Below are 24,682 nucleotides of genomic sequence, written 5' to 3'. Positions count from 1 at the left end.
TTCCTCTGTTGTGAATATACATCTTGAAGAAGTATCAGTGTTTTCTGGACTGTGTATCTGCAAATTGGCATAAAGTTCAGATGGATCCTGGTGGGGCGTGAAGTCCACCATAGAGTAGATGATGCCGTTCTGCTCCTGTTGAGATGTGGAGCAGACAGGGTCTGATGATCAACCATCCATCCATTCAGGTTGATTGGGACACTTTTTGCCATTGAGATGACTAGGAAAAGGTGTCCCAATTAACCTGAATTCACATATCAAGCTGTTCTTTTTTACTGATGATGATTACAGATCAGCATACTGAGATATTATGAATAAGGAATGAAACAAGTTGTGGATGAACTCAAGGATCACCAAATGTCTATTTTACCTTATTAATTGCACATTGATGAAGTTATTATAGAAGTGTGAATACTTTAAAAATAAATCTGCAATTTTTAAATCTGCAATTTAAAAATAATCTGAATCTCTAGAATTAAATCTGCTGTATGTTAAGCTGCTTTGAAATATATTTGCTATATGGGACTAAATAAAAATAATTAGTCAATTGAGAAGATATGTACAAACTCCTTACCAGGGTGGTGTTAGCAGAATCACAAGTTCCACTTTTTTCTGTGAGTGAAAGAAAATGTTATAAATTGAACCAAATTTCAACCAATAATTGAAAATAATCATCATCCCTCCACCTACCTGTGGATTTTTTCTTCTTGGTCTTTAGACGACACACAAGCAGTGTCATTGAGATGACAGCAAACACCAGAACAGTTAAAACAGCAGCGAGAGTGTAGGATGTTCTCCAGTCATCACTGCTTAATGTGTAGTGATACACAGATTAATGACTATTAAGAGTTGGAATTGTAAGAAGACACTGTATTGCCCAAGACAATTTTCCCTTAACAGGGATAAATAAAGTATAAAGTAAGTAAGAAGTTCATGTTTGTGACAAAACTGACCTGAGTTTCTGTGCGTCGTTCTCAGAAACAATGGCTGTAGATGGAGAAGACGACCACCAGACTGCTGGCTTGTTGGTTGATTTTGCAGAGAGAGGAGTTGTGTTTACTCCATTGAGATCTTTTATGTCTATTTGTGGAAAATACAAATATTTTTTAAATAGTTTTTTTTTTTTTTTTCAAACTCTTAAGTAATCATTATAGAAATAAAACTTCCAAATGAGTATGACCAACACAGCATATATAAGACCGATCACTTGTGATTACAAAAATAATTATTAACCCTTAGTCAATGTGTGCAAAAAACATGTTTTCTCAATCCTTAATAAATGAATGCAATTTAGAAATGGTTCTTAAGTCTTACCAGAAACTGTAACTTCAACATCTTCAAAGGTGGAAGGGAATATTCTGACACCACATCTGTATTTGCCAGCATCCCTTACAGTCAGGTCTGTAATTCTTACTTCAAATTCTCCAATGTAGTTTCTGATGTATATTCTTCCTTCATACAGAGGATCAACTTGTCCTCTACTATTCACAAAGCAATTCCACTGAAAAAACTTACAGCAAACTTTTTCAAAACTATTATAATACGAATTAAAGGAATATTTTAAAATAATTTGCCCTGATAAATAAATCACATGCAGTCCTTCAGTTGGATTCGTTCCTGAAAAACATTTTTTGTACATTAATGTTAATATATTCATGATATATAATGATAATTGAACACTTGAAATGTTGTATTTTATTTGTAGTGGTATTATGAAAATTACTGTATTATTGAAATAATAAAAATGCATTTAAGTACTAAAAAGGAATTAAGGTAAATCTATAAACATTTTTAAATTTAGCTAAAATAAAATAAAATTTGCTATTAAATTTAAATTACATATAATCCTAATGATACTTTAAGTTTAATAGCAGATTTAGCTCCATAATCTTTTCAAAAGAACAGAGAAAAAACAAGAACCATTCTCACCGTTCTTCAAGAGCACAAGAAGAAAGAAAATCAGCTTCATTTTCTTCTCTAATAGTTCAAATGTTCTCTAAAGCTGGACTATCTGTGGAGAACTTTATTATTCTGTCAAACTGAGGAACAAACCATCTAAATATAAGACCATGACGAACAACTGACAGGAAAAGGAAGTGTGACCTTGTTTCTTGGTCAAAATGATGTTCTTCAAATGTGTTAATCAAGACAGTCACTCAGTAATGAAGCCAGATATTTCTTTACCACCACAAACAGTTAATTTAATATTTTGATTTCAATACAAGTGACATGTTTTCAAACACATCAGAAAATAATTTTCGACGGCTCTCTCAGCATATGAGAAACCGCATAATGCTTTAGCATTACATGTTATCTTAACAACCATATCTGCACAAAACTATCAATTTTATATCATCTAAGTTAATATATGTTGTTCTACCCATCATTAGGAGTATCGTTGTTAGATGTGTATACTATTACTGTCAAAAAATAAATGTGATTAATCTCATGATTTCCAACCAGCATTTACACTGAAACAGTAAAGTCAAATTTAGTAATTTTTTTTACTTTTTTTTCTATGACACCCCTTTAGGGTGCCTGAACCCATTTTGATTTGCACCACCTCTGATCTCCAAGTTTCGATTGTTTTCATCCCTCCATCATATTTCTTGCATTAGAGAACATTCTAGAATTGAATACTCTGTTGATTGAACATTTAAATGATCGCAACTTTATTGGGGAAATTGTTAAAGGTCATGGACATAATGTCCCTATCCACCAAGAAATTGACACAGAAATGACTTTATGTTTTGTTTGGCGTTCAACCTTGAGATTCCATAACAAGCTCTTGTGGGATTAATTGTTGAACACCATCCTGAGAATTTATATACAGGCCCAGGGCAATGGAAGACAGAAGAAGAGATGGAGACAGTTCTGTCAATCTGTGATTTCATCATCAGCCCATATGACTGAGAATTTTGAACCTATTTATTTGAACCTATTTTATAGTGATTCTTACAAACTGAAGCAGAAGTTGTACCTCAGTGATTTCATTGTGTCTGCTCTTTAAGTACTCTAGAATCTGTCCATCTGTAGGGTTGTTCTGCAGAACATATGTCACCTCCTGTGAAGCAAAGTCAGTCATATTTATAGGACATGAGTTTTAAGATGTTTAGAAATATCCCTCCTGCTGTCAGCCACGTGGTCATGAGTCAGACGAGAGAGATGCACAAACTACTTACCAGAATGGTGTCGAGAGAACTGCAAGTTCTGTATTTATCTGAGTGTACAAAGAAAAGCATGGACTATGTTCAGCCATTATATTTAAAAATCAGTGGCGTTAATGGTGTCGAGAGAACTGCAAGTTCTGTATTTATCTGAGTGTACAAAGAAAAGCATGGACTATGTTCAGCCATTATATTTAAAAATCAGTGGCGTTAATAATCAAAATTGCTGAATATTTTGGCTCCACCAACCTGTGGATTTTTTCTTCTCAGTCTTGTGAAGGAACACAAGAGTCACTGAGACGGCAGCAAACACCACAAGACTCAAAACAGCACCAAGCATGAAGGATGTTCTCCAGCTGTCAAACATGTTATGTTTGTCATGTTAAGATTCATTCAGAAATGTAAATTTACTCTCCCTCCCTCATGTCATTCCAAATCTGTATGACTTTTTCATTTGTGGGACACAAAAGAAGATATTTTGAAAAATGTCTCAATGTTTGTATTTTGGTCCATAAAGTGAAAGTCAGGAGGGTCCAATGTTGTTTGGACCCCAGCATTCTTCAAAATATCTTCTTTTGTGTTTTGAAGTCATGGAACAAAATGAAGTTGAGAAAATGATTACAGAATTTTCTTTGCATGTGTTGTGGGGGGATGGGAGGGGTGCTTCATAGGCTATATACCCAAATTTACCCAAGTTTCTCTGCATCATTCTCAGAAACAATGGCTGTAGATGGAGAAGACGGCATCCAGACTGCTGGCTTGACGGTTGATTTTGCAGAGAGAAGAGTTGTGTTTACTCCACTGAGATCTATTTGTGGAAAATACAATTATTTTTTACATTGTTATTTTAAAATTAATTAATTTATTTATTTATATTTTTCCACAAACCATTAATACTAATAGAAATACAACTTCCAAATGAGTATGATTAACACATAGCATATAAGACTGATCACTTATGATTACAAAAATAATTATTAACCCTTAGTCAGTGTGTGCAAAAAACAGTTTTTCTCAATCCTTAATAAATGAATGCAGTTTAGAAATGGTTCTTAAGTCTTACCAGAAACTGTAACTTCAACATCTTCAAAGGTGGAAGGGAATATTCTGACACCACATCTGTATATGCCAGCATCCATTACAGTCAGGTTTGTAATTCTTACTTCAAATTCTCCAATGTAGTTTCTGATGTATATTCTTCTTTCATACAGAGGATCAACTTGTCCTCTACTATTCACAAAGCAATTCCATGGAAAAAACTTACAGCAAACTTTTTCAAAACTATTATAATACGAATTAAAGGAATATTTTAAAATAATTTGCCCTGATAAATAAATCACATGGAGTCCTTCAGTAGGATTCATTCCTGAAAAACATTTTTTAATATATTCATGATATATAATGATAATATATTTTATTGCTACTTGAAATGTTGTATTTTACTTGTAGTGGTATTATGAAAATTACTGTATTATTGAAATAATACAGTAATAATAATAAATAATAATAAAATACATTTAAGTACTAAAAAGGAATTAAGGTAAATCTATAAACCTTTTTAAATTTAGCTAAAATAAAATAAAATAAAATTTGCTATTAAATTTAAATTACATATAATCCTAATGATACTTTCAGTTTAATAGCAGATTTAGCTCCATAATCGTTTAAAAAGAACAGAGAAAAAACAAGAACCATTCTCACCGTTCTTCAAGAGCACAAGAAGAAAGAAAATCAGTTTCATTTTCTTCTCTAATAGTTCAAATGTTCTCTAAAGCTGGACTGACTGTGGAGAACTTAATTCTTCTGTCAAACTGAGGAACAAACCATCTAAATATAAGACCATGACGAACAACTGACAGGAATAGGAAGTGTGTCCTTGTTTCTTGGTCAAAATGACGTTCTTCAAATGTGTTAATCAAGACAGTCACTCAGTAATGAAGCCAGATATTTCTTTACCACCACAAACAGTTAATTGAATATTACTCTGAGGCATCATCTCCAGAAGCTTTACCAATGGTGTTCAGGGTTCATTTAAGATTTACCCATATCTACAGTAATTGAATACAATAGAAAATCATGTTGACTCTACCTTTAGCCTGCAAATTCAAAAGAAACTTGGCAAATGCAATGACCGACCACAACATTACACGTTAGTTGATCAACAATATCTCTGCAGTTATATCCAGTTTTACAGCTCATGTCTCAAACAAAAGAAAAACCCAACCTTTTAATAGCCAATTGGATGGACCTTATCTTTGGTACTGGGCAGACAAAATGCAGAATAGAATGCAGTGATTTGACACATCCGAGTTCACTTGAAACTTTTTTTAACCTGACAAAGCTTGGCATTAAGATGTCTTAATAATGTACACAAAGCAAAAATAACGCACCATAAACTATTTCATATTCTATTATATTCTGTTCCCTTGTATCAAGTGCAGCAGCTCTGTACAACCTGTAGAATATGATAGCATGATGATGACACTAAGAAAAACGATACGTTCAGATAAAGAGGTTGTGATTTATTTGGTATGCATTTTAAGTTCCTTTCAGTAGCCATCTCAAAGAAAAACAAATCTTTAAAACTTAAGAAGCTAAAGATGAAACAGCACATTTTACATAAAATGAAAACAAATGATTAACCCTCCTTTATAAGCACTTTAGAAACAGCTAAGAACTGTTTCATAACAATGTTAATGTCAATCCTCCAGTCTACTATTCACACACTGTCTTTGAAGTAGCATCCACCGTATTACATCACAGCAACATGTAGAATTATATACAGGATTCTCTATACAGGCTCCTTTCGGCTTTCGTGTTTCTTTTCTTTACAAGGCAAAACACTGTAGGCACACAAAGATAAATGCTCTAAATATTTACAATGGCATAAGTTGTATAATTTGCAGAGAGGATCTAACTGTACATTCACCCTCTTTCTAATTTAAGTCTGTGGAATAACTCATCAAAGTTTGCGATGTCCACTGCAGGCATCTGTAACTGAGACGAGCCGCAGATGCTCTGTCTGTGTCGGTGCTTGTTAAATAATAGTCAAAGTGTGTGTCTTGTTTTTACTCCTCAGTAAAAGTGATGACGTCATACTGGATGCCCTGCTGTTGCAGCTGCTCCAGCTTGTTCAGGTGTGGCCTCTGTGTAAACCGCCTGAGCCTGAGCCATGGCTGCGTCTGCAACAGCTACAGACACAAACATCACTTATATCACCTCTGATTCTTCTGCACATTACGAGTGATCAAAACGTCTATGTGAAAAAGGTGAAAAGGTCATACCAGTGACAGCGGAATGGGCGGCTGCCTCCAGGTCCTCAGGGGCGACAACCTGCTGCTCGGCAGTGATGGGGACATACTGGATCTGTCCATCCTGAGACAGAGCAATCTGACAAAAAACACAGAAGACTTTTACACATGAACCAGTTTTTCTGTTTTCACTGTTAAAGCCACATACATACACTACTGTTCAAAAGTTTGTGGTCAGTTTCTTTCTTTTTTTTTTAAGAAATTAATGTGCTGTCCTTTTCAACTCTCTATTCAAAGAATCCTAAAAAAAGTATATCACTGTTTATACAAAAATATTAAGCAGCACAACTGTTTTCAACATTGATAATAATCAGAAATGAGCACCAAATCAGCATATTAGAATGATTTCTGAAGGATCATGTGACAATGAAGACTGGAGTAATGATGCTGAAAATTCAGCTTTGCTGTCACAGGAATAAATTACATTTTAAATTGAATTTAAATAAAAAAAGTTATTTTAAATTGTAATTTAAATTTATTAACTGTATTTTTTATCAAATAAATGCAGTCTTGGTGAGCATTAGAGACTTATTTTAAAAACATTGAACAGCAGCATACTTCTGATCAATGCCACTTTATTAAAATAACAGAGATTTCATATGCTGTCATTAAAAACAAAGCTGCACATGGAGGCATTTAGCATTATGAAAGAAAGAAAACAAATAAATAATTTAAAGTCTGAAGACACGAACAGCTCAAAATAGAATCTCTGAGTTATTATATTTGTTATTATATAACTAAGCTGTAATGTAAATGCATGTTTGTATTCTGCTCTGGGCTCAACCTGTTGCTCCTGCAGAAACGTCCCATCATGCTCGTACTGAATGTGAGCGATCCGCCCATCCTCCATCTGCAATTCACAATCAGAAATTTTTTTTTTGGTCATAATGATAAAATATAATGTCTAACAGACCATGAATGAAAGTGAAATTAAAATGCTTTTAAGTCAGCAGATACAGACCAGATGAGCCTGTTCGTAGCTAGAGAACTGTTGTGGACACTTGTGTAAAGAGCTCATACTAGCCTGAATGTGGTTTCCATCAGATACCACCACATATTCCCGTGGGAGAAGGTGCTGAACTCCATCCTGAGAGATGATATACTGGACCTGAGAAAATACAGGGCAGAACCAGGCACCAAAATTTACATTCAACATGAGTACTACTGAAGGTCTTGAAAACGAATTGACAACAGAACACGAATGTGTACTTTATATACAAGTTAGGGGTCGGTAAGATTTTTAAATGTCTTTGAAAGCAATGTCTTATGCTCACTCTATTTGATAAAAAAAATACATTAAAAACAGTAATAATGTGAAATATTATTACAATTTAAAATAACTGTTTTCTATTTTAATATATTTTAAAATGTAAACTTTTTCCTGTGATGGGAAAGCTGAATTTTCAGCATCATTACTCCAGTCTTCAGTGTCACATGATCCTTCAGAAATCATTCTATTCTATATGCTGATTTGATGCTCAAGAAATATTTATTATTATTATCAATGTAGAAAACAGACAAGCTTCTTAATATTTTTATATTTTAATGTTATTATTAAAATATTATATTATTATTATTTTAATATTAATATATATATAAATATAAAAAAATCTTACAAACCCCAAACTTTTGAGCAGTAGTGTAATATGACTTTTGCTGGTTGTCAGAATAAAGCCTTAGAAAATGAGTTGTACCTCAGTGACCTGATTGTCTCCAGTCATTAAGTGCTGTACCGTCTGTCCGTCTACTGTTGTGATCTGCTGAATATATGTCGCCTCCTCCTGAGAAATGTAGAATTTTGTCAAAAACGAGCTAAACGTGAAACTTGAATGTACCTGAAGCCTGATATAAGAGAATAATCAAAACTGTATTACATGCAATTTAAAATGTAATAAGCTATTCTTTGATTGATTGAGAATGAGACAGTGTGTATTAGGGGTGCAACGGTTCAAATTGCTCATAGGACTACTGTCAAATAAAAATAAAGAAAATAAGAACAAACAATCAAACTACAAGCAACATCACAAATAATTACAATAAAGCAAATTGTTTTATTGTAAAGTTTTCTGTAAAAAAAAACAGTGCTTTTCAGTTTTTTCAGGTATCTAACAGTAGTTTTCAAGTACAGACAATGGATAAATTAATCAAATATAAAATAACACTGCATATTATCTTCACTGTATAAATGAAATAAAAATGAATCATTATTGAAGTTACAAAAACTATTCAGTCAAGAGCAGTGAGTGATTTCTTTGTTATTTGTTGTTTGATTTAACATTAAAAACAGGTAGCAGGAATAGTTTTTTTTCTCTTTAAGACATGCACGACCCAGTACATACTGTTACACATGCGCTGTCTTTCTCGACTAATATACGTTCACTTAAGACATAACCGACTATGTTTGCTAGGATACTTGGATACTACTACAAAAATTGACAATTTTGACACAATTTTTGTATGAATTTGTCCGCTGAAGCGCAAGACTTGAAAGAGAACTTGCGAGAGTATTTGCGCGCTGACTGAAATAAGCGTGTGCGCGCTTCGGATGAGCGCACACAAATCTTCTCACAGCGCGTGCGAGTTCTCTTTCGCGTCTTGTTCTTGAAGGTTTAAATCAGCAAGGCTTAAATGAGTTTAGTTTAAACACAGATAGCAACGTGTGCTGTTCAGTTCTCACCTGCGCTCGCGAGCCATCAACACCCGGGTGATGACGGCGTAAATGACTGGACACTCCTAGTTAACAGTTTACAAAGAGTGACTGTTTTGTCCACGCTTTTTGATTATCGTTGTTGTAACGTTTTGCGCATCCATCGACTGAAACATACATTATCTGAACTCTGTCTGTCTGTTTTCCACGTTGCTATTTTAAACAAACCATATTAACCAATAGATGCGTCGTCATTCGAGATGGACCGCGGTGCAAAAGTGCGTACCGAACCGTAAGTGGAGAACCGTACGGTTCGATTTTTTACCGAGAACCGTTGCACCCCTAGTGTGTATGGTGTGGATTGAGCAATTGTGCAATACCTGGTCAGAAAGCGACTGATCCTGAGCCACAATGATGTGTTCCTGACCCAAAGCCTGCTGCAACCTCTCCGGACTGATGACTGTCTGACCCGCCTGCAGATCTGGAGAACATGGTAAAATATTATAGGTAAAATGAAGAACAACAGAAGCTTAAAGTGCCCCTGTAATCTTTTTTCGGATATTACCTTTTGTAACATAGCCGTTTGTGAATGTAAAAGGTCTGCAAAGTTTAAAAGATCAAAGAGCACGATAAATTGAGTTATTGTCTCTCAAACAGCTTGAAATGAGTCGTCAGTAATTCCAGTCTTACTTCCTGCATGAACCTACGTAGATTTGTTACAAATTTGCATAATGCAAGCCTATGAACTTCATTGGCTGCCTGCAAACAATGTCTACTTTGACCCGCCCTCACACACTGTAGTTGTAGCTGAGGCCTGGAAGAGTTTGGTTTGTGTTGTCGACATGTCAAGAAGACGCTGTTTTTTGGGCTGCAAATGTGCAAAAGCAAATCCACTTTGTATGCACTTCGAAAGGATTAGGACTCAGGCTCGAATTGAAAAGGTTTGTTTATAGTTTATTGCCATACCATCTACCATGACTATATTCATGGAGAGAAAAAAGTGAGAGATATAAAAAGCAAAAAAAAAAAAATATATATATATATAAAACATCAAAATAAAAAGTTAAGTAAAGAAAATATTTATAAGATGCTTTTAAGGTTTATCTTTGATAAAAATTCTAAAACTAAAACTGGTTTCACGTCATTAAAAATCTTTTTTATAAGAATCAACTGAAAAGTAAAGAGTCCTAATGGAGTTCAAGATATCATCATATCGTCCATCAAAATATGCATCTGCAATAAAGGAAAAGAGGGGCGTAAAGGAGGATCTTCACCTATTAACAAAAACGTATTGGTTAGTCTGGAGTGGCCTGTTCAACAGCAAGTGTAGATAAAATGGTCCCAGCGATTTTCAAAATGGACAACATTTTCCACCAACCACAGGATTGATTTTGTAAAACGAATTGATAAAGTAAAACTGGCGCCATCATTACTGTTAATAACATTGGGAAAACAATGAAGCCTCTGGTGTGGAAATTCAGATATTTTAATAGGCATTTTGTTTCTGACATGCACGGTAAGCGGTAAACCAATCACAACAGACTGGGCCATCTGACCAATCAGAGCAGAGCAGACTCGCACACTAAGTCTAGAGAGACCGAATCCTTGCTCAAACCATTTCAGACACAGACTCTGAGAAAAGAGGTGACACTGCAACGTATATTATGAGAACATTAAAGTGTTTTTTGACATTGTATGCATATAAACCTATTGTAGAAGACCTCCAAAACAACATTAGGAACCTTTAAAATAGCTTAATAGGGGTACAAGAAATGTCAAATAATCAGAACAGGGCTGTGTGAATCCATTATATCTATATAAACAAAATGCAGTCTCACTATGTCAGCACTTACTCTGTAGTGTGGCTAAAGCTTCTTCATCGCTGTTAACGATGATGGTCTGCTGAGAAGGGACAGAGCGGGTTTTACGGGGCGAGGGTTCCTGAGTGTGAAGCCTTTCCATGTGAAACTTTAGATGGCCGTTACGGTTAAACCTAAAAGAGAAACTCAGAGCACTGAGAGGCTGCAGAGGTCTGTGTGTATACATGTTGTTTACATTGAGTAGGAGAAGCGTTTATGGTTGTAGAACTGTATACCAATAATGCAAACAGTACAAATTCTGTGATAAATCAATTCTATTATCATTTTAACAATGGTTTCTCATTTGTTCCCTCACCTCTGGCCGCAGACCTGACAGGCGTAAGGCTTCTCGTTGGTGTGTGTCATCATGTGGCGTCTCAGGTCTTTCTTGTTTTTTGAAGCAAAACTGCAGCTGGTGCATTTATGAGGCCTCAAATATGCGTGCATGGCCATGTGAGACTAAGATTGTAAAAATAGTAGTATTTAACACAAAAAATGGTTTTGGACAGGTAAGAAAAAAAATTATAGGCACTGAATTAACACTCATACCACATGACCAACACACCTTGACTTCTGGCCAAGAAGGTGCTGTAAAGTCACAGTCTGGACACTTGAATGTTTTGGGGTCTATGTGCGCCCTCTTGTGGTTCTCCATGTCCGAGCGGCCGTGGAAAGCCTCCATGCAGATGCGACAGGAGAAGCGTTTGGTGTTGAACTGTTGAGAAGGGGGTGATGGACACAGAGAAGGGGAACCTGGAGCTTCACTGCTTAGCTGCAGGAAGAGAATTTCATCAATTTAACTTTCCACTGGAAGGAAGGAACATAACATTGGTTATTCCATCTGTGAAGTAGCAAAACCCAGTCTCACCTCTACCTGCTGCAGGACTCCATCAGTCAAGCCTGAGCTCAGGAAAAACTTCTCTTTATTCTCTTTGAGAGGTGTAGAGATGGACAAGGGCTCCGTGCTCACTTCCATGACCTGAGGCTCTGCTGAAGGTTCCTCTAAACTGCTGCCAAACACACGCACATTATCTTAAAGGTGCCCTAGAACTTTTTTTTAAAAGATGTAATATAAGTCTAAGGTGTCCCCTGAATGTGTCTGTGAAGTTTCAGCTCAAAATACCCCATAGATTTTTTTTTTATTCATTTTTTTTAACTGCCTATTTTGGGGCATAATTAGAAATGAGCCAATTCAGGGTGTGTGGCCCTTTAAATCTGGTGCTCCACGCCCCAAGAGCTCGCGCTTGCCTTAAACAACATAAAAAAAGTTCAAACAGCTAATATAACCCTCAAAATGGATCTTTACAAAGTGTTCGTCATGCAGCATGTCTAATCGCGTAAGTACAGTGTTTATTTTGATGTTTACATTGATTCTGAATGAGTTTGAGGCTATGCTCCATGGCTAACGGCTAATGCTACACTGTTGGAGAGATTTATAAAGAATGAAGTTGTGTTTATGCATTATACAGACTGCAGGTGTTTAAAAATGAAAATAGCGACGACTCTTGTCTCCGTGAATACAGTAAGAAACGATGGTAACTTTAACCACATTTAACAGTACATTAGCAACATGCTAACGAAACATTTAGAAAGACAATTTACAAATATCACTAAAAATATCATGTTATCATGAATCATATCAGTTATTATTGCTCCATCTGCCATTTTTTGCTATTGTCCTTGCTTGCTTACCTAGTCTGATGATTCAGCTGTGCACAGATCCAGACGTTACTGGCTGCCCTTGTCTAATGCCTTTCATAATGTTGGGAACATGGGCTGGCATATGCAAATATTGGGGGCGTACACCCCGACTGTTACGTACTCAGACTGTTTTTCTGAGGTCTTTTAAACAAATGAGATTTATATAAGAAGGAGGAAACAATGGAGTTTGAGACTCACTGTATGTCATTTCCATGTACTGAACTCTTGTTATTTAACTATGCAGAGGTAAATTAAATTTTTGAATCTAGGGCACCTTTAAAGGGTTTATACAACACTTATAGGCATTACAGTGGTGGTTTTCGATGCGCGGTAGTACCTGTGTGCCGTCTCGTCGGAGGCCTGCTCAACCACACTGAAATCTGCTCCCTCGTATGCACCGATGCCAATCTGCGTCACTTCCTGCGACGCATCAGTTGTCTCCTCTTGCTCCGCGGCCCCTGTAGCAGCCTCAAACGCCTCCTGAACCAGAGTGTCCCCGTTTTCTGACACATGGAAGGTGACGATCTTTTGAGGCTCACCCCCAGAGCCAGCTCCGGGCCATGCTCCCGTCTCTAAAGTCTTACCGTCGGTTTTCAGCACCGCCACCTGAGAAGAGTGAAGAGACTGATCAAGACAGATTATAGGATCTATATTTAGATACAGATATATAATAAACAAAATGTTAAATTATTTTATAGATTCATGCACATATGATATGTGATATGATTCATCAGTCATATAGTAAAATACTAATTCTAGTTTAACACTGTGATGCATATGACATTAATTCACTTACTGATACCGCTTCATCCAATAAATGGCGTATAAATTAGGCATTTATAACATTATTCTATATTCCAGTAGAAGACAGTACAGTACCTGCAGTTCTCTGGCGTTACTCATGTTTAGCAACAGATCTAGAGCATTCTGGGCTGATAGGTCTGTATTCTGGGCTGTGAAAGAAGGTACAGTTTACATTTAACACCATAAGCTAAATATATAATTTCATGAGGTGAATGATAAAATATGTGTAGATGAATTCATAATTACACACTATATTTTATATGGGTTACAACCACAAATGTAATGTACTGAGAACTTTTTTACTGACCTTGCTCATAAATGATGGTAGTGTTTCCTAGTGCATCTTGGGATACAGATGTGTTCCCTATGGACTCCATGGTTTGGAGAGTAATGGGGTTTACCGTTACCTTTAGGTGTAAAACAAATCTATATGATAAATATATGTATGTATTTGGATAAAACCAAATAAAACCTTTAACAGGAAGTTCGTAAAATATCATATCGTACAAGTTTTAAAACCTTTAAAGAGACATATAATGTAGACATATAGATGAAAATGTGTATGATTCAGTATCTTATTTGATATTACTCTTGACAGAGAGCTGGTTTCTGAGAGACGCATAGAGAGGGTAAAAGGCTATTTAATTTGCGCTCGTTTCATTCATAGAGCTTACACTCACTCACTTCACACACTCATTGTTGAGTTTTACAGACAGACAGATGCTGTGTTTTCCTTCCATACAAAAGCATCAATAATGCATATCCATGTACTCACAATTGTCCCCTGAAATCCCTGGGTTTCTTGCTGTAATTTCAGCTCCTCAATCTCCTCCATGGTGAAAACGGGCGTCTGCCGTCGACGAATTGGCTCCTCTGGGTGGGATCGACTCCACTCATCGAAGGCCTCGGGGTGGCGACACTGCACATGCAGCCGCAGGTTCTTTCTATGTCTTGTTGTGAAGTGGCACATTTCGCAGGAGAAGGGCTTTTCACCTGAGCAGGGGTTAAAGATGGACAGACATGATTGATCAGGAATCCTTCTTACCGTCAACATTTGAAACATTCATAATCTTTACGTGACTCACCAGTGTGTTTAATAGCAATGTGGGACACCAGGAAATCCTCTTTACTCGTGGAGTATTTGCACTCTTCACATTTGAAAGGTTTGTCATTGGTGTGGGACAGCTGGTGATTGAGCAGGTGCTTCTTGTCATTGCAGGTGTACTCACAAAACTCACACTTAAACCTGACAAAGAAGATGAGAAAAATAGCTACCTTTAGAGTATGTTTAATAGAGGAGTTTTTTAAGGAGAAACAGGCACCGAGTCCTGACATTTTACTTACGTGCTGTTGCCACAGTTCTGTATGTGCGTGAGAAGATGCATTTTGAAAGTGTAGCGCTTCTTGAAGGATTTCCCACACTGGAAAGCAAATTTATACTAGTGTTAGCATAGGAAATATCCAGGGCTGTGTTTCCCAAAATTATCAGAAGACAGTGTTTTCTACAATCTGCTTAGGCTTATTCATTGATTCATCAAAACTAGTTTAATTAACAAAATTCACATGACATACCTTGTCACACATGTGAGGTTTCTCCGTGCTGTGTGTCTTCATGTGCTGCGTCAGGCGTTTCTGCATGGGGTACACGCGGCAGCAGATGGGGCATGGAAACTCGGACACTTTGGGAACCTGTGAAGGATTTTCACAAGACTGCTGTCGCATGAAAAGCTACCCTCATCAAACCACTCAGAGCTAACTTAAACTGATACATCATGGCCCGGTTTCACAGACAGCCTTAGATTAAGCCAGGTTTAGGCCTTAGTTCGATTAGGACATTTAAGTAGCTTTTATAAACGCACACTAGAAAAACATTACTGATGTGCATCTTGAGACAAAACAATGGCACTGACATATTTTAAGATACGCCAGTGCAACTTGCTTTCAGTCAAAACAGCTCAAACATGCATTTTAATCTGGGACTAGGCTTAAGCCTTGTCTGTGAAACCAGGCACATGTCAATAAAAGGACAATTTTGCTTAAATGTGATTGTTTGTTGATGTTTTACATATTGATTCTTACCATATCTGTCTTCCGACTCCTAAAAGAGAAGAAACAAGAATATTTATTAATAATCTAATCAGGTTATATCAGGTGTGAGTTTTAAATTAATTCAATGTTTTATTTCCATAATCTGCACAATTTCAAAGGGACAGACACAATGCAGCTTGATAGAATTAGAATTTTAATAGTTAAATTCCTGTATCCCAAATTCCTGACTGTAAATGTGAAAATCTGCTATAATTGAATCTTGCCATTTTATAAAATTTACACTAACATATAGATGACCTCAAGAGTTTGACGAAATAAAATTCATGACGAGTGATTGATAAAAAAGGAGACATTTTTAGTTCTTACTTGCTTTTGTTGTGGACGGCTGAATGCCGGATCACATCTTTCTTGTAAACACTGGAGTAATCACATACCTCACATTTGTAAGGTTTTGTACCTTCATGATTGAACATGTGCTCCTATAGGACATCAGTTTTATAATGAGTAATGCAGAAAAATGACTAAAGATAATATATTTATTTAGACACTGAAGCACATATTATACAAATATTTACATAAAAAAATTTTAAAATGTAAAAATTATAACTAATAATTAAAGGTGCTAAAGAGGATGTTTTGTTTTATACATTTTTGCAATATTACTTGAAACTGTCTTTACTAACTGATAAAAGACTATTTATTAGGTGCACTGAAAGGAATAATATTAATATACATCATCTGTGCACGAGGTAGGGCCTTAAAAACATCAGCCAATCGTTTATGCGATCATCGCGTAAACGATTGGCCCTCTGGCTTGTCAATCACTGCCATGGCGTTCCTTGTGAGAGACGCGCGTGGCTGCGCGCTCCAGTAACTTTCCACACTCTACAGGCGCCGCATGCAATGTTTTTGTCAGGAGACAGGAGTAACAACTGCAGATTATGAGTTACCTGCGGTGAGTCCGACATAATGAATCCAAAAAACACGACACAGCGAATGTCGGTGGTAAACACTCGTGTTCCAATACTCGTGCACGAGTTTTGGGAGGCGTTCCCTCGAAATGAGCTGTGAAGGAGGGGGGTCGTTCTTACGCATGCGCTCATTTCAAAAACTCACTAACAGTCTTTGGTTTCTCAGTCGACGAAAAGATCCTCTTTAGCACCCTTATCTAAAAGTGAACAAAAAATATCATTATGGATTTGTCAGATGAAGGACTCTAGCTCTTACCTTCAGTGAGGACCACCGTTTGCAGCGGTAGCTGCACTGCAGGCACTTGAAGCGCTCAGGGTCGTTTCCCTCATGAGAATCCACATGGAATCTGAGATCCTCTTGTGATAGAAAGCGAGAGCCACAGATCCAGCAATTATGAGGCCTCAGCAGAGGCTTAAGGGATCTGTAGTATTTACTTAAAAAAGATAAATGAGATATTGACTGTCCAGAATATGTGGTTACATTGGATTATAAGTTAAGATAATTTGTGTTAAACAGACAAGTCAAATCAATCAAATGTTGTGTATTATCAAAAAGTAGTGCCGGCATTACATACTTGCGATTCATGTACTTTTTGTACTTCTTCTGAAGGAAACGTTTTGAAGGCCGGCCTCGTTTTTTGGGCAAAAATTCCAGGTCATCAGGGCTTGTGTTTGATGAGGGATCTTTGTTCTCTGAATCTGACTGGCTGACGCCTGGTTCCGCTGCCGTCCCATTGGATAATGAGGAAGTTCCATTCTCCAATCCAGAGGAACTTGCTTCTTCAGGAGCCTGAGGCTCCTCTGCATTGTTTGTTTGAGACACTGCTGGTGACTCTGTTTCATACATAGGTGAAAATAAGCGTTATCACAGACCAAAGGAAAAAGTTATTAAGTAGATTTATGACTTCATGAGTGAAAATTACTAGCTATTTTAATATTTAATTATACTTGGTGACCCAAAAAGCTAAATTAACATTGACCTGACTCAGGAAGGAATTTGCGGGGTGGCCCCACCATCCTGCGTGGACGTTTCCGTGAGGTAGAGGAAGATGATGAAGAGCAGGAAGGAGGAGTGGAGTGACTGGCAGCCAATTTGGGCCTGGCCTCTTCATCAGCTGGCTTATAATCACTGTCACCTTAATGCAATATAAAACTGCATTAAAAAAAAAGAAAATTATGAGATAGAGAATGCAAACTGCACTCCACTAACATTGATCATCAAGAGCGCCCGCATCAATGATGTCATCTTCTTCCTCTTCCGGCGGCTCCTCCTTTTTGACCGCAGCGGCCGCTCGTGCTTTGCTTTCGGCCTTTCGAGGACGCCCCCGTCCACGTTTCTTTTGGCCTTGAACACCTGCATGTGAGATAGCACATCCTTAACAAGAGAACCTAAAGAAAACTGTATGCATAAATCAAGACCTGATGGAAACTTAAAGTCAGCATGAAACTGAATTTTCCTACTCTACCTGTTGGTTTAAAGTGTTTGTCTCTCATGTGGTTGATGAGCGTATCCTTAGAGACACTTTTATATGGGCACATCTTACACCTAAACTGCTGTACGATCACCACCTCCATCATTTCCTCCAGTTCGGCCATGTCTGGGGTTCTGTGCCCGGACTCAACCACCACCCCAGACTCCACCGCTTCAGGCTCTGGGTGGGTGGAATAGGTCCCACTGCTACTTATGTATGGGCCAGGCAAGTTATCGTTGCAGTCCATTTGATCGGTGAGCTGGGACCCCATTGTGTCAGCCAGGGAATGGCGAACAGTGCCCTCGTCGGCATATAGCGAGCCCTGCGGCATGTAGGAGTGCTGGGGCTCTTCTACCACGCTTTCTTCCTGCTCCGAGGCTGAGACGTGCTCCCTATCATCCATGCTGCTGTCGATATAACGTGAATGCTGTGGCTGCTCCGCCCTCTCTGCATCGTACTCCAAAAACCCATCACTGCACTCTACGACATAGCGAGAGGAGCGAAACGAGCGTCTCTGAGGGCTACCGTTCGTTCCGCTGCACTCTGCTGCATAACGCCGAAGAGGTTCTTCCGAGTCAGCCACGTTGTAGCCGGTGACCCCAGAATGATGTGAGGTCTGGTCTGGTTCGGCTCCCGAGCATTCGATGTACCGAGCCTCCCTGGTCTGGTCTGGGTCGTCTCCTCCACTGCATTCTATGTACTGAGAGTGCTGAGGCTGGTCTGGGCGGCTGCAGCTACTGCTGCTGTCGTCGTGCTCACGGTATCCAGAGTGTCCAGGCTGGTCGGGTTCCACGCTGCCCTGCGGGTTTTCTGACAGGTCTGCCTGGTCCAGGCAAGTGGAGGTGGGTCCATCTGCAAGGGCTTCAATGGCAATGCGGTTCGACAGCGCAGAGGAAGACATCCGAGCCACCATAGGAGCTCCTACACACAGTGTACAAAGAAAATGGCTGAATATCTAAAAACTATCCCACTTCTCTTTTATCTTTTCTAACTTCTTTGATTTTTAAAGGGATAGTCCACCCAAATAAGAAAATTCTTTCATCATTTACTCACCCTCATGTCATTCCAAACCAGTATGACTTTCTTTCTTTTGAACTGTTCTGGTTCTATTGATTTGCATTGTATTTTTTGCCCGTACAATGTAAATAACTGAAACTGTTTGGTTACCAAGATTCTTCAAAATATCTTCTTTTGTTCCACAGAAGAAAGTCAGTCATACAGGTTTGGAATGACAGAAGGGCGAGTAAAGAATGTTTGGGTGGACTGTCTCTTTGAGTTCATTTGAAAAAGTTCTTTCCTGCAATGAGTGTGACAGTAATACAAGCACATTTAGGAAAAACAGCACATTAATTAACATTAAAATATAGATTTGTCATACAAATTATGCTAAGAACAAGAACAAAAGGGAATTTTACTACAAGGTTTCTAATGACAGTGCCATATGAATGGATCATTTAGCCAAACATGAAAAATCTGCCATAATCTATTCATGCTCACATTGTTTAAAAGCCATTTGATTTGCATTTTTCTCTGGAACACAGAAAAGTCATTTGGCATAGTGAATTATAATTTAAATAAAAAAAAATAGAATTCCAGAGGTTTGGGAGTGAATTAATAAAATAAATGTATTGATTTTTTTGGTAACTTTAGCTTATTTCTTAGTTTTTTTTTGTGTGTTTTTTTTTTTTAAATCATTCATCAATAATTGAATCACTAATTCATCATTAATTTCAATATTTATGTCATGTCATATGTCACCCTAGTGGGTCCCAGATCCCTAGCTGAGAATCACTGATTTTACCAAGGTTACGGATGCTTTTTTCCATACTGGGGCTATCAACCTCCAAAAAGAATAAAAAGGCACTAGAAAGGTATTGCATGACTACTTTTATGGTATGTTTTTATAGTTCCTACCTACCTTCATTATATGGAAAACAGCAGACTGGACAGCTAAATATCTTTTTTTGTGTTCCACTGAAAAAGAAATTAATTTACTTTCGATTGACATGAGGCCAGTTACGCCGCCCGGTATGGCGCAACCGGGGCCCCACCCTGGAGCCAGGCCCGGGGTTGGGGCTCGCATGCGAACGCCTGCTGGCCGGGTCTTACCCCACGGGGCCCGGCCGGGCTCAGCCCGAAGAAGCGACGTGGGGCCGACCTCCCGTGGGCCCACCACCTGCGGGAGGGACCGTAAGGGGCCGGTGCATTGTGGATTGGGCAGCAGTCGTAGGCGGGGGCCTCGGCGACCCAATCCCCAGACACGGAATCTGGTGCTAGGGACATGGAATGTCACCTCGCTGGGGGGGGAAGGAGCCTGAGCTTGTGCGGGAGTTGAGAGGTACCGACTAGAGATAGTTGGGCTCACCTCCACGCACAGTTTGGACTCTGGAACCCAACTCCTCGAGAGAGGCTGGACTCTCCACTACTCTGGAGTGAGAGGCGGCGGGCTGGTGTGGGCTTGCTCATAGCCCCCCCAGCTTAGCCGCAATGTGTTGGAGTTTACCCCGGTGAACGAGAGGGTCGCTTCCCTGCGCATTCGGGCCGGGGATAGGTCTCTCACTGTCATTTGTGCCTATGGGCCAAATGGCAGTGCAGAGTACCCGGCCTTCTTGGAGTCTCTGGGAGGGGTGCTGGAAAGTGCTCCAATTGGGGACTCCGTCGTTCTATTGGGGGACTTCAACGCTCACGTGGGCAATGACAGTGACACCTGGAGGGGCGTGATTGGGAGGAATGGCCCCCCTGATCTGAACTCGAGTGGTGTTCTGTTATTGGACTTCTGTGCTAGTCATGGTTTGTCCATAACGAACACCATGTTCAAGCATAAGGGTGTCCATCAGTGCACGTGGCACCAGGACACCCTAGGCCGGAGGTCGATGATCGACTTTGTGGTTGTTTCATCGGACCTCCGGCCGTATGTCCTGGACACTCGGGTGAAGAGAGGGGCAGAGCTGTCAACTGATCACCACCTGGTGGTGAGTTGGATCCGATGGTGAGGGAGGAGGCTGGACAGACTGAATATGCATACTTCCTTACTATAGGGTAGGTGTGTTAAAGACAGTATGTGAAAAAAGTATTATGTCCAAATTCTCAGTATTCATAAAGTAGCTGGATGACTTCCTACTTCTGGCAAGTTTCTGAAGTGCGCATCCAATAAACACTTTACTATCCCATGAGAACAAGAGAGAGGATTTGTGAATGGCAGCGAAGCGACGCAACTGATGCTGTAGGTCACGTCCGGATTACATTCATACTAAACACATTCATATTATGTAAATCATACCTTTTTAACAGTTGTGAAGTAATTACTTTTTCGAAAGAAGCACACACTCAATAATATGCGATTTCGGACGCAGCCCTAAACTTTGAACTCTTGGGATCTTTCTCACCATCATCAGGACCTTGGAGTATCAGATACTGTGTGGTCTCTGCACTGCCGTCCTCTGCGCTTGTAACTGCAATACATCCTGTAAAAATTGGCATAGAAACAGTATTTACATACCAAATAAACTTCAAAGATGATAATGTCTACCATATCAACTACCTTGAGTGTAATAAAAATGAAGAGGCAAGGTTTTCTACCATTCATAATGTCAGGCCCAATGGTGGATTCGATGATCTTATCAATAGCTGAGCCAAGATCTGAAGACGTGGAAGCAGTGGAATCAGAAACCATCATTCCTCCTTCAGAAACAGCACTGGAGTGCACCAGGACCTGGACAGACTCCGACACCAGGACCGATTGTGTCACCGTGGAGACACTGGACACACTGGTTGACTGGGCGACAGAAGAGGAGTCTGGGAGATGAACTCTTTGGACATCTGTACTGGAGCTTGTCTCTGGGATAAACACCTACAAAACACACACGAGCCCCGCCAAAAAAATTTAAAATGAAGAATTACACACTAACATGTGGAGCTACACAGATGTGTGGATTGCTTGTCTTACCACAAGTCCCTCTGAGCTCTGTCCTACGTGACAGTCTGATTCTGGGGCCGTGGCAGCAGGAGGAGCGGCTGCATCGCTGCTATCAGCAGACATGGCTTCTGAAGACTCCATGCACATGCCGCTTTCTGATGGCTCCTCCATCCCAGAATGCCCCACATCACTGCTGCTCTCCACCTCCATGTCATCAGAATCCATCTCTGCTCTGTGGGAAAGTGTCTGTCACTAGGTTATGCAGCACCAAATGTGTCCTAAATTATACATGGTAGGGCATGGATGACGTGTGGTCAAGTGCATAATGACAAGTGTAAGGAAGTATAATCATATTTTTTTTTTAAATGTAAAAATTATTTTGATGAATAAAAGTGATTTCGTGGATGTTCAGTATTTTCATTTTTATATGAAAAATATATATTTTTTTAATATTTTACATACACTACTGTTCAAAAGTTTGAGGTCAGTAAGACTTTTGCTTTTCAAAAAATTAACTTTTATTCAGCAAGGAAGGATGCATTAAACTGATCTAAAGTGAGAGTAAAGACATTTATAATGTTACAACAGCTTTCTATTTTAAATACATGCTGTTCTTTTAAACTTTCTATTCATCAAAAAATCCCCTTCAAAAAATGCACAATGGTTTCCATAAAAATATTAAGCAGCTTTATTGCATCATTGATAATAATGTTTCTTGAGCAGCAAATCAGCATATTAGAATGATTTCTGAAGGATCATGTGAAACTAAATGCTGGAGTAATGATGCTGAAAATTCAGCTTTGCCATGATCAATAACATTTTACAACATTACTGTATTTTTGCCCAATAAAATGCATTCTGTGTTTAACTTTACTGTATACATAAATTATATTTTAATTATGTAATATAGATTTTCCAAGTGTTTTCACAGTAATATGTGAGCTAAGCAATCTGTGTGGAAATAAAAAGGTATATAGAAATTACATATATTTTGTTTAATTAATCATGGTGTTCTTTTCATTCACATAAATATCGATTCAGCTGCATATTCTCTGCAGTTTTTGCACAAGAGCCGTGTTGCATTAGAATTTTCTAAATAATTCTTAAATTAAATATTCTATTCTCTTTATATTGGTTTATATTTTATTAATTGTTATTACCTAGTCTGTGTTTTAGGTCTACTGCTGTAGTCTCAAATCCCCCCAAGGGCTGAATACAGTTGTCTTGTGATAGCGCCTTTCTAGGTCACTTAAGTATCTTTAAGAAACACATTACAAGCTTACCAGCAAAACTACAAGCCAACGTGGTCTCCGCATTAAATGTACTTAAAAACCCATGATCTAAACCATTTGATTTCTCCCACACGCCAACTGATACCAAACTCTCCACACCAGAGCACCCATTTGGCTATTTGGGGCATAAAACCTGACATCTCTTGACTCAAACTTCTCAAGGACATCAAGTTCCTGGTCCTTGCTCACGTTATAATGTTGAGCACACTAACAGCTTTATAAAGAAAATGTCACTGCAATCTAGCATAACAACACTTGAGATCCCGTATTGACTATGGCTACTCATGTTCGTTTCATTCACTGTACTAAACGCGAATATGTGCTGCCCTTCCTCCTGCCTGCTCGCGCAACGCCATTTTCTCTCCCGCCGCTCCGAGTTTATTTTTTCCGCTCAGGCGATATGAAGAACCGCTCGGGGACCTCGAGGGCCTGCGTGAGCAGGGAGAGCCAGTCCGCCCGAATGTTTTTCTCTCGGCCATCATGGAAGAAGCTGTATTTGTAAACAATTTACCCCCACTATTTTGAGCTAGGAATTTTTCTTACCGTGAATGGACGTCTGTTTTGCTCTTCAAGCTCGCGAATAAGGCGAAATAAATAAATCTTTGAAAGCGAATAGTTGCTATGCTTTCTAGTCGGGCGCCATCAGCGTCTCCTCGCTTCCTGTCCTCAGAGCTGGCCGGAACTCATTTATCCGTCACGGGGAAAAGACGAGTGGGACAAACGCTTAATCGGTTTTATAATGTATCATGATTCATTTTAAAAGTTATGTTTTATCTAGAGAACACGTATATCGACTATTTTGCTTAATCTTTTAAGTGTTTTGTCAAGTAATGGTGTGAACCGAAGGACTATTGCTCTGAGAGGATGAAACTACTGAATGTCTCGCGGATTAATATGACGCGAGTTGTTTATCTTACGATTTTTATTTTTTATTTTTTTGATTACGCCAAAATAAACATTTCTTTGCTCAGATTGAATGCGAAGGCTCACATTGTATTCATGATTTAATTTGCATTCTGTTGAATCTTTGCTGTGGATATAAATGTGGCATTATACTACAGTGCATGCTATCGTCCTGCGATTAATATGCTTTTTCGATTTTGAATGTAGATTTTAATTCTACAATTAGTCTAACTCTTTCACTTATTTTAGCTTTCCCTCGTTAAGTATCAAAGACGGCACAACATTTTTACAGGAGGAACCCAATATATATTTGAATGCCAAAAGTCCCCCAGAACTGTACCAGAGAATTTTTAGTACTTTCTTCATAAGCAGTTTTACTTTCTTATACATCTTTATGAGTGATTGTATTTTTAACTGATTACTGTTGTAATAAAGTAAACACAAGTATGTGTGGTGGTTGTGTGTGATTGTGTGCATTTATGACACCCAAAAAAGGGTGTCAGATTTTCATGAATTCACCATACAAGAGAATACTGTGAAACACAGTAGTTTCTTTCTCTTAGGGTAATAGACCAAAATAGGCCAAATAC

General features: G+C 38.5%; 1 protein-coding gene across 1 annotated transcript; it reads right to left on the bottom strand.

The window, feature by feature from the left end:
• Positions 1–690: 690 nt before the first annotated feature.
• Positions 691–24,557, bottom strand: LOC125279810 (zinc finger protein 335-like). The gene is given in 36 exon segments (XM_048209848.1): positions 691–806; positions 954–1,080; positions 1,315–1,617; positions 1,930–3,064; positions 3,183–3,317; positions 3,417–3,523; positions 3,858–3,975; positions 4,869–6,295; positions 6,297–6,358; positions 6,452–6,557; positions 7,263–7,328; positions 7,503–7,586; positions 8,173–8,259; positions 9,506–9,606; positions 10,979–11,118; positions 11,301–11,443; positions 11,550–11,756; positions 11,853–11,994; positions 13,023–13,291; positions 13,565–13,638; positions 13,797–13,896; positions 14,265–14,482; positions 14,575–14,735; positions 14,834–14,910; positions 15,062–15,199; positions 15,569–15,587; positions 15,905–16,017; positions 16,766–16,943; positions 17,085–17,343; positions 17,490–17,645; positions 17,720–17,863; positions 17,976–18,902; positions 21,368–21,445; positions 21,561–21,831; positions 21,928–22,129; positions 23,733–24,557. Coding segments are annotated over 28 exon segments (4,575 nt in total). The 5' UTR covers positions 22,123–22,129; positions 23,733–24,557; the 3' UTR covers positions 691–806; positions 954–1,080; positions 1,315–1,617; positions 1,930–3,064; positions 3,183–3,317; positions 3,417–3,523; positions 3,858–3,975; positions 4,869–6,235.
• Between the last annotated feature and the right edge of the window lie 125 nt (positions 24,558–24,682).

This window comes from Megalobrama amblycephala, linkage group LG12 (assembly GCF_018812025.1).
Source record: "Megalobrama amblycephala isolate DHTTF-2021 linkage group LG12, ASM1881202v1, whole genome shotgun sequence".
In the NCBI taxonomy this organism is placed as follows: Eukaryota; Metazoa; Chordata; class Actinopteri; order Cypriniformes; family Xenocyprididae; genus Megalobrama; species Megalobrama amblycephala.
Note: the sequence above shows the minus strand (reverse complement) of the source record. Positions and strands in the feature narration are given on the sequence as shown.